This window comes from Euleptes europaea, chromosome 13, assembly GCF_029931775.1.
Source record: "Euleptes europaea isolate rEulEur1 chromosome 13, rEulEur1.hap1, whole genome shotgun sequence".
Taxonomy (NCBI): Eukaryota; Metazoa; Chordata; class Lepidosauria; order Squamata; family Sphaerodactylidae; genus Euleptes; species Euleptes europaea.
Window position 1 is genome coordinate 44,873,950 of NC_079324.1, and position 11,216 is coordinate 44,885,165.

Sequence of the window (11,216 nt, forward strand, 5' to 3'; positions counted from 1 at the left end):
CTACCTCACAGGGTGCCTATTGTGGGGAGGGAAAGGGAAGGTGATTGTAAGCCGGTTTGATTCTTCCTTAAGTGGTAGAGAAAGCTGACATATAAAAACCAACTCTTCTTCTAATTCAGAGTGGGAGCTCAGGCTTCCTGCAGCCTCCATCTCTTATACAGGGGAGAGAACGATAATCCTCCCACCTCCGTAGAGACCACCGGGCGGCAGGGGATTAAACCCTCCTCCCTTCCCTACAGCTGAGCATTTGTCAGGGGGCCCAATCCAGGTGTTTCCCTCCTCAACTGGCTGTGAGTCGGCCACATCTGCTTTCAGTTTCACAAGGACGCCTCAGGAAGACATCTGAGTCTCTTGGGTTCAGCTGTGCTGTTGCCCTGGCAACAGCCACAGCTGACTCCACCCTCCTCGCAGTCTTGCTGGAGCAGCCTGTGTCAGCATTGCCCGACAACTGCTGTCTGAGTGAACATATGAAGCTGCCTTATACTGAATCAGACCCTTGGCCCATCAAAGTCAGTATTGTCTACTCAGACCAGCAGCGGCTCTCCAGGGCCTCAGGCAGAGGTCTTTCACATCACCTACTTTCCTGGTCCCTTTAACTGGAGATGCCGGGGATTGAACCTGTGACCTTCTGCATGCCAAGCAGATGCTCTACCACTGAGCCACAGCCCCTCCAGGGTTTGGCAAGGGATTTCCAGGCTTCCCTTTGCCACCACTAGGGGAGCCTGTACAAGGAGCCGAACCACAGCACTCACCTCTGGGCCTCACGGTCGTCCTTGGGCATGTAGTTGGCCAGGCAGTCGAGGATGAAGATCTGGCCCCACTCTGTGCACTCGTTCAGGGCCGTCAGCAGCTTGTTGATCGACTGCGGGTTCAAGTCCAGCAGGTTGCTGCTCGGGTGGGATTCTGCTATCTCCGAGAGGGCTGCGACTGCGTTGGCGACCACCTGGTGAGACACCCCAAGAAAGAGCTGTTCAAAAATCCTCTTCTACCAAAACGGACGGGGCAAAATTACAGATGCTTCGTCAGACTAATCAGACATTCCCATCCTGTGTGCCAGAGGACATTTTGAGCGGACCCCGCAACAAATTAAATTAATTATATCAAGCAAATTAGATAAAGGCTCCTAGGAGCCCAAGTTACTCATTGGATATAGCTGCCCGCTGCATCCCAAATCGATCGACTGCTCTTTCCTTGAATCCTCAACTGCATCTCTGAATCAGGAGTGAATTGGGAGCAACTGAATCACTCAAAGCAGATATGCAGCAGAGCTGCCAGCTCTGAGGCGGTTCCTGTTGCACCTCTGAATGTATAACTGTTCTGAGCTCACCTCCTTCCACTCAGAAGGCACACCTAGATAAGCAACTCGGAAATACAGACGGTACATTTCTATTCTTGCACACAAAAGGAAGTACAGCTTTCAAAGTATAAGTACCTCTAACTTTGAATTTGAAGGGGGCATGCCTCAGCTGTTAAAAGTTTGAGGAACAACAGGCTATGTGCTGTCACTCCAGAAACTGACATTGCTAGCATTACAGTGAGGACAGATTAGCCATAATAGCGAAGATTAACACCTCCATGTTCACAAGCAATATACAAGATGCTAAGGAGAAACACACATAACCACTATACCCTTCTTGCATTCTCTAAGAGGCATCTGGTTGGCCAGATGAGAAAGAAATTTGCCATGATTGGTCCAGTCATTTTTTTTACCTTTTTAAACTGCTATACCAATGGTACCTATTAAGTCAGACATCTAAAGACAACCTGGTCCCCATTATTGCTCAGATGTCCTTTACAGTATGTTATTTGATCCATAATATAGAGGGGTGTGACTTTGCTCAAAAGAAACAGCCAGCTTTCAAGCCTGTAAGGGCTCTTGCTTCTGTACCAAGTAAGGGGATGGTAACCCATAATTAAAGTGACAGCTGGCAGGCTTGAAGCCCATTTCAGAAGGAAGAAATGGGTTAAGATATAGCCTATTGCAGCCTGGCTAACTCTGCAGTTAGAGGCTTCTTCAGTCCTGCTCAAAAGGAAGCAAACCACCAATTTGGTTTGAAACCTTTTGGGCAAAAATGCTCCAAAATGTAATTACCAATATTATTCAAGAAAGCTTCTGCATCACTCCACTTTAGGCTTTTAACTAGGGGGTTGATGTTTTAAGTTGTTTTTTTACAGTCTGCTTCTAGCTTGAGGACTGTTATGAGAATCATTTAAGCTGCTAAACGTTTTACATTCTAGGTTTTTTAATGTTTTGTTAATTTAAATGTTTTTATATGGTTTCCTTTTGTGGCTTGACTACAGCAGGCCTCTGAAGAGGCGGCATATAGATTTTCTAAATAAACTCGAGAAAGATAACAAATTGATCTTGTAGCCAGCGTGGTGTAGTGGTTAAGAGCAGTGGACACTAATCCGGAGAACAGGGTTTGATTTACCACTCCTCCACATGAGCGGTGGACTCTAATCCGATTAACTGAGTTGGTTTCCCACTCCTTGGGCTAGTCACAGTTCTCTGAACTCTTACAGCCCCACCTACCTCACAAGGTATCTACTGTGGGGAGAGGAAGGGAAGGAGATTGTAAGCCAGTTTGATTCTCCTTAAAAGGTAGAGAAAATCGGCATATAAAAAACAACTCTTCTTCTTTACTGCTTCAATCTAGTTGGGTATGTTCAGATGCAACACCCATGGTTCTTTAACCATGATTAAGAGAACAAGTAAGAGCCCTGCGGCGTAGAGTGGTAAGCTGCAGTACTGCAGGCCAAGCTCTGCTCACGACCTGAGTTCGATCTCAACGGAAGCTGGTTTCAGGTAGCCGGCTCAAGGTTGACTCAGCCTTCCATCCTTCCGAGGTCGGTAAAATGAGGACCCAGCTTGCTGGGGGTAAAGGCAAGATGACTGGGGAAGGCACTGGCAAACCACCCCGTAAACAAAGTCTGCCTAGTAAATGTCGGGATGTGACGTCACCCCATGGGTCAGGAATGACCAGGTGCTTGCACAGGGGACTGTTACCTTTTACCTTTTTAAGAGAGCAAGTGGGAGGCTAATGCCCTCCCTTAGCATAAACCACAGTCACTTCAAACTACGGTTTGCAGCAGAATTGCAAGACCTGGTTAAAAAGTACAGTTAATACCCACCTCACTCACGGCAGATACTCACTCTAGTTCTACTTACATAAAAACAAAGAGTGACAAAAGAATGAGGGGAAGAAACACCCCCCCCCCCCAGCAAACAAACACCCTTGGAACTGCATCGTGGTTGGCTTTGAAGAGAAGTGGAAGGAAGCGAGTTAAACGACTGGGAACATTTGGTCTATACCTGACCTATGTTTTTGAAGCTACAAAGTCTTTTTGTTGTTGCTGTAACAGCTTTACAAAGTTCTTGCGCGAAGCACAGCTGCTGTTCTTCCAGCAACACAGCGCCCATGAGTTTTCTGTGCCATTGCATTAAAAATTCATCTGGTTCTCGGCACACAAGGAAACTGGTGGTTCTTCAATTACATGCCTTTTAAAAAATATAGGAAGGCCGAGAGCAGCTGCCTGTGTTCGGCAGTTCTCCAACGCCACAAGCTTAGCCAAAGAGCAATAACAATGCGCGCAGCGCTTTACTTTATCCAGCTGTTTAAAAGAGAAGATTGCTGCTACTCTGATCTCAGGGAGGGAAACTTTGGTTCAGGACTAACTAGGGTTCAGAACCTGGTTTCCCAGGACAGACTCTTGATGACAAGAACAACTTGGTTCTAATTAGACAAGTTGGATTAATTTATACACAGATTGTAAAAACAGGTGTAAAGGACTGTATGTTGCTCCTACTTTAAAAGAAGGAATATACAGACAAAGAATGTTAGAACATCAGGAAGGAGCACAGGGGGAGGCCAGCCACCAATGCTATTATTCTGTGTACAGATTCTTTTGTCTCCTTTTTTAAGAGGGATATCATTCAAACATCCTCCTATCCTGCAGTGTTATACTCCTGGAAAATTTTGAGCTCTTGATCGAGCTGAATCTATGAACCTGGCCTTCCGGAGACACTGGCCAAGAATTCCGAATTGTGTCCTTATCCAGGAGGAGGCAGACAACTAATTGGTTCAAACTGTCCACCAGGAAGAAATATAAAGCTGTGTGCTGGTGAAGCAAGGACTAGAGCAGGGCTGCTGAACTCAATTGTTACGAGGGCCAGATATGACATAAATGTCACTTGGTCAGGCCGGGCCATGCCTTGCTGGCACAGATTGAGAATGGGGGGTAAGTGGCTGCCTAAGCTGGCTCGCAGGCCAGATCAGAGCTCTCAAGGGGCCAGATCCAGATCTTGAGACTTAGGTTTGACACCACTGGACTAGAAAAAGACAGAACAGCCCCTTCCTCAGACTGCTGGGAAATCCTCCTAGCATGCCCTCCAGCCTCAAAGCAGTTAATGGGACAAAGAGGAAGGCAGCCTGGATCAGAGACATTCCCCAAACCAAGTGATCAATCACCATAGGGTTGGAATCCGATATCAGGTCCTTCAAGGTATCCAAAAAGCCTTGGTCCTCCACTAGCTGTGCATTGATGTCGTGAAGCTTTGCAACACAGACCGCTGCCGTCTTGCGCACGTAGGGATCTTCGTCCTTCAAACACTTCCTCAGCGGCTCGCACAGATACTCTGTTATCTTATCAACCCGGATGCAGCCCATTGTACGTACTGCCAGGGCCCGGATGAGGGGGTTTGGATCTTCACAATCCTGTGAGAGGTTACATAAAGACTGTTAAAGTTTCTGGCTCTCACATATGCAGACTATCCTTGAGATCTAAGCTGTCTTTAAGAAAAATAGTCTGGAACACATGATGTAACTCTAGGAGACTTTAGATCATTCATATACAAAAAGCAAGGAGTGTGTTTCAGCTCCTTAGGGGTAATGCTTGATATTCATCAGCAACATATAGATACCTCTTCAGTCTGAGTCTACCTGAATACTTGGGGTTCAAACTCATTATCACATTCTTTACCATCGTTTACGTAATATCTAAATACATTTTCTGTTATTTAAAATATTGCCGTAACTTAGACACTTCAATATACTGTGTGTGTGTGTTAAGTGCCGTCAAGTCGCTTCCGACTCATGGCGACCCTATGAATGAAAGCCCTCCAAAATGGCCTATCTTTGACAGCCTTGCTCAGATCTTGCAAATTGAAGGCTGTGGCTTCCTTTATTGAGTCAATCCATCTCTTGTTGGGTCTTCCTCTTTTCCTGCTGCCCTCAATATACTGAATACTATTACTAAATTGAGTGTTCTAAACACACTGCATAAATTATCAATATAATACTTACTACCTAGTAGAGTAGGCCAGCATTACTGTTTACACAGAGGAGGGATAAGTACTTTGCCCAGGGCACCTACCGAGATCATGATTTGGATGGGGACTTCCTGGCTGGCGATTTACAATTTCTCTGCCAATTTATAATTACAAACAAGCAATCATTCATGATTACAATGCAAGTCCAATCTCTTAAAAATTCTCTTTTAATTCCCTAGCAGAACAACACACCAAAACCACAAGCAGATTGGAACCTACACCTCTCAATGTCATTAAGACTGGCCCCCAAAGATCGACTAATATTTTTTTGCTAACTACTTCACAAATAAAGTTTGTGGTCCTACTGCTTAGCATCTATATAGCTTTAAAAGAGCATTCTGAAATGCATCTCATACATGATCTTTTGTAATCTTTCTGGACAATTGCCCTATAAAGTAGGCCAGTATTATGCCCAATACTGCAGATGGGTGCACTGAGGCAAAGAGAAAGGGCATTGCTTCAAGCCTTGCAGTGAGTTCATAGCAGAGGCAACATTCACACCAGGGACTTCCTGGTTGATAGCTCAGCCTCTTCCCCACTACATTACTACAATACATCAGCTACTAGATAATCCTCTTTTTATCTGATGGCAATCCTTTGAATCCTGCCACTTAGCAGATATTCTCCCTCCCCCATTCCACACTGCTTAAGGTCTTCCCCTACTCTGGCTTCCCAGTCAGAGATGACAATAATTGGACTCCAATCTTTCTTTGTCTACATAAGAGTTGTCAACAGCTGACGGGCAAGGGATCGACACCACTCACCTTGACAAATGTATTCACAGCCATGATGGCCATATCTGGCTGGCTCTTGGCATAATTCATCAGGTAAAGGTAAACCAGCTTCTTCAGTTCCAGATTGTCTGTCTGCATGCAATTGACAACATCCGGGAAGAGAGCGCTGTGGGGAAAAAAGAAAAAAAGAGAGATCCGCTTTAGTTAGGATACTGACAGATTGGGGATGGGCTGATGTCTGAAAGTGATATTTTACAGCAGTTGCTCACTTTGCCACAGAAACTTAAACCTTAAACACTGATTTCACATGGGCCAGGTTGGTCAATCGAAAGCCAGCATGGTATAGTGGTTAAGAGCGGTGGACTCTAAACTGGAGAACCAGGTTTGATTCCACACTCCTCTACATGAAGCTTGCAGGGTGAGCTTGGGCCAGTCACAGTTCTCTCAGAACTCTCTCAGCCCATGCGGAGGGAGGCAATGGGAAACCACCTCTGCCTTGAAAACCCTACGGGGTCACCATAAATCAGCTTCATGGCACTTTACACACATAAAGGTTGGTCAATAATACACACTCCATTAAAGAGCAGTTACACAAATGGGTTTGAACCCAAATCAACTGTGTGTGGCAAAGAGCTGCTATGTTAAGTCATCACTTAGCCAACAAAGTGAGAAATCTGGGTTCGCCAGATGACTTTGACCAAAGAGAAATCCTCTTAGGAAAATATCTTGAGGGATCTGCCATCCTGTGAGGGGCTTAAGTGACGTCTACTCTTCCCTTCCCCCAGTCCATGTTGAAAAAGAGGGGAAATCCCCAACTTCTTCCAATTAGGCAGCAACCCTTGGCTTGCAATTTTGCCTCTGCAATGAAGATATCTAGACTGTTTTGCTAACTGGCCTAGTTCACTACTTGGTAAAATCGGCCCTGCACTGTACTGCTTCAGACTACAAAGGGTCACACAACTGAATGCTTTTTACCCCTGGACCCCAATAAAATGTCCCAGCGTATAGAAGACTAGTATGTCCTGGATGAGGCTACAATCTCCTCCTCCAGTATGTTAATTTTCTATATTGGGATCTCCCACCAACAATCAGGAATGGTTCAGTCCTGGAGCAGTTTCATCATGCTGTTCATCTACACCCTCCTACTCTTGAAGCACCTCCGGTGTTGACTCCTTCTGCCACAATCTGAATTATACAGTCTTACATATTCAAAGAACTAGCCTTGGAGCAGCAAGGCAGATGATGTGTCTCTCTGCCGCTTTCCAGACTTTATAAGATGTCAGTTCCATGACATCTCCACTCCCCCGTCCCCAGCTTATCAGATGGGTCTTATTTCAAAATCAGAAGATACTTGGCGTGTGATCCAAGTGCCCTACTTTCTGAAGGTCGAGATCTTTGCAGCTTTCCTTAATCCATGCAAAGTAGCGTGGAATCCAGCCCAATCCTCCTTCACTTATTAGTAACTGCAAGCAAACCTAATGGCTAAAGGCTGTCTTGTGTAGGAGGGGCTTTGGCTCCAGGCAAGGCCTCTGCAGATGCCAGCAGAGGATTGTTGAATCAGAGTACACAGAAGCTGTTGCTCAAACCCACCCCAGCATGGCAGAGAATTTTGGGTCATGCTCTAAAGTGCCCATTCAGGTCACATGGAGCTCTGACATGGCCCATTGGGATGAATCAAGATCATAGCCTAGAATTAGCACTTTCCTTCTTGGTAAAATCCATGCTGTAATGTACTGCCTCAGACAACAGACAGAGGGTCACATGATAGCAGTGCAGTATTTTTGTAAATTCCAGAATTCTTTAAATTGTTACATTTACTGAGATAGTTAAGAATTGTCATGATAATATTGTATATGTGGTAACAGCAGGGTTGAAGAATATCGATGATTTATAGTTTGCCTGTCTCTTTGAGCCGTGTAAAAATATCCCTTTGTTTACTGTCTGCTCATGTCACTGAAAATTGAATAGCCTTTATAATCTAAAACATATATAAACATATTTCTAAAACTAATTATATGTATGTATATATATAAAAACCTACATCTCAACCTACCTATATATAAGTTTAGAGATAGATTTAGATATGATTTAGATATCTCTATCTCTATCTCTATATCTATATCGGGTTGCTCGGGAGACCACCAAGGAAGTCTAGGGTTGCTATGCAGAGGAAGGCACTGGCAAACCACCTCTGTTAGTCTCTTGCCATGAAAACCCCAAAAGGGGTCGCCATAAGTCGACTGCGACTTGACGGCACTTTACACACACACACATATAGAGTTAGATGTAGGTTTATATTTCTCTGAACCTATCGAAAGGTGTTTTGTAGATGGAGGTGGGTCACTCCTGCTCACCTAGCACAAAGAATATGCAGACCACAAGTAAAGAGGGGGAGAAAAAAAAAAAAGAACACAGCTTGGAAATCTCATCCAAATCACCTGCAGGCACCACCTAAATATCACAAGATGGGACACACACCTGACATCTTTGCCAACTGTCATAGAGGCAATCACCTTCTTCACAGCCTCTTTCTTCTTTTCTTTCTTGTCACTGTTCAGCTCTGCCTTCAGCTCAAATATCTCCCCTGGAGAGGAATGCAGGAGATTTCAACAAAGACTGCATACGACTGCACAGCTTCTTTAGACCTCTCTCCCCCAGCACCCAAAGAAAGAAGCCAGCCAAGCCCGCTCCAATCAAGTGGGTGTTCTGCTTCATGCGCTCTGCCTCCATATTTCAAGGTCCCACACTTATTTCAGCAAGGGAGCAGGGAAATGCAGGGCAAGAAAAGAAAGGAGAGCATGGCAGCAAGGACAGTTATGTCCCACCTTTCTCAAGCCTTAACACAGGCTTCCCAAGTGGATCGTGCACAATTATTAATGCTATTCAGTTGTGGATTCTGAAGCCAGCTAGACCAAAGAGTCAATGCAGTAAAAGCCATCTCTCTTGTCCCTCTTGAGTTTCTCTTAAACAGAGGAGTTTAAGAGATGGGAAAAGATCAGCCAGGTGGCCCTTCTGAAGATGGGGAGCCATAACAGGAAATGCCTAGGTTCTACTGACAGGGTCCATGTCTTCACCAAAGTGTGATCCTTAGGACATGAGAACCCTGGACCAGGTGATTTAGGACTTTAAGGTACTTTCTTTTCTTTTTTTCTTCTTCTTTTTTTTAAGGTACTTTCAATTGTCCCCAAATAACTAGCAATCAGTATAGCTCCTTAGGAACAGATATTACACCCTTCCCCCCCAGTTAATGCTGGACAGGAATAAAGCAGCTGCATTCTGGTCCACCTATAAAGTCCAGACACTCTTCAAAAGCAAAGAGTGCACTGTTGTAATTTAACCTGAAGTTTGCCATGGTATGGATCAAGGTAAAGCCCCAGGAGTAAAGGTGGCACCAAAACTCCACACCAGCCCAAATCCTTATCAAGTTTACTTGAAGTCCTATTAAATCAATGAGACTTGCTATTCAAGAACATTTATTTAACACTAGGATCCCAAGTGTGTTACACTGGCCTAGCTACACTTCCTAAGATTTAACTCCCCTCCCTTGCTTAGAGTTGAGGAGCCTCACTAGGACTCCTGATCCAGTCCAAATTCTTGATGCAAGATAAACATTTCTCCCTCACAACAAGAGGGGACAATCTGGCAGCTCTTACAATAATCCAACGGCCACATGTCCCAGAAGCTGCAAGCTTCCTAATGACTTCCCTCGGAGCACTAACCAATTGTCTTAAAGGAAGGAGGGGGTAGAAATGAGACTACGAATGATCAGGAATATTACTACGTGCAACTCAAGAATGTCAAAGAAGCATCCTTGGTCATCACAGTAGGCTACAATTAGACCAAGGGGGGTGGGGAGACAGCTGAATGAAAAATGAATTTGTCTGCAAGACAAATCACACAAGTCAGAATAATCAGGATTTTTTAAAAAATGTCAGTTATAGTAAGTGCTGCTTTAAAAAATTGATTTCAAATAAAATCCAAATGTGATACACATTAAGCTTCTGTCAAAACTTAGCTCATGACCATTCTGTCAAACATAGAACAGCAGTCTGCTTTTCTATGGGGAAAAAACAAAGCTGTCTTGCAATAATCATGGCAGATTGTGAATATTTGACGATCCGAAAGACCAAGTGGCTAGCTACTTTCAATCTCATTGTTTTTAACCGTTTTGCTCAATAGCTGCCTGCTTTGTTTCTAGCATGCTCTGAGCACATGGACCACCACACTGCACAACATAACTCTGCATCAGATTTGTCTTAGATTCTCTTAAAAGAAGTTACCTTGTCTACAGTTCTCGCTCAGGCATTCACAGCTAAAGAAAAACTCATTCGCATTATAGCCTCTCCCCTCGTCTCTAAGCAAACAGAACGGTAGAAGGCAAAATAAGGGCTACATCACTAGGAGTGGTGGTGGATTATGCCCCTAAATTACAGTGCAAAAGCCTTATTTAGTTGTAATCCAATAATATTTTATAGCAACCAATTTGTGTTCACTTCTGCTCTGGAAATCTATGAAACACAAAATGCAAAACTTAATTTCAAGTCATTGTACCCAAACACAAACAGCAGGTGACAGCATAAAATTGTTCCTGGGCTATACCACATCAGGTGGGAGATGGCACAGCTGAATGCTTCCCTTTTGGCAAATAAATTCCCTGTATGTACAGCGAGTACCTTGGAGAGAGACCAAAAAACCCCTTCTCCTCAACATGACATTTCTTATGTGCAGGGATTTTCTTTTAATTTGGAAGCATTCAACCATGCAATACCAACCAAATTCTGCCCACAGATAATTTTATCATCTCACCTGCTGTTTGTGGGAACTAAATAATGCACACACCTGCATGTTCAAGTAAAGAATGAAAACTACCCCCTTGGAAAGCATTACCTTTCTTAGTAGTGGTGAAGTACTTTGAATCTGTCATTTTGGTCTCTGGTTTGCTGCGTGTGTCTGAAAGGCGACAAAAAAAAGAGAGGCAAATTAGGCAGACGCTGGAACACCCAGATAATCCTCGAGCGTCAGAAGAAGGACAAATTTAATTCTTCCTTAGGGCAAACTGCAAAAGGGGCAGGGGTGCGGGGAGGAAAGAAAGGCAGCGGCAGAGAAGGCGCACGTTTGGCAAGCGGAGGAGCCTTATCTGTAACTTTCAGTGC

General features: G+C 44.3%; 1 protein-coding gene across 1 annotated transcript in view; it reads right to left on the reverse strand.

The window, feature by feature from the left end:
• Positions 1-11,011, reverse strand: part of AP1B1 (adaptor related protein complex 1 subunit beta 1) — a 38,701-nt gene extending 27,690 nt beyond the window's left edge. The window contains exons 1-5 of the mRNA XM_056859863.1: positions 10,951-11,011; positions 8,542-8,647; positions 6,094-6,229; positions 4,470-4,715; positions 753-943 (exon numbers count right to left, since the gene is read on the reverse strand). Coding sequence (XP_056715841.1) covers positions 753-943; positions 4,470-4,715; positions 6,094-6,229; positions 8,542-8,647; positions 10,951-10,987 — 716 coding nt within the window. The 5' untranslated portion in view covers positions 10,988-11,011. The remainder of the gene's footprint in view (positions 1-752; positions 944-4,469; positions 4,716-6,093; positions 6,230-8,541; positions 8,648-10,950) is intronic.
• Positions 11,012-11,216: the final 205 nt, after the last annotated feature.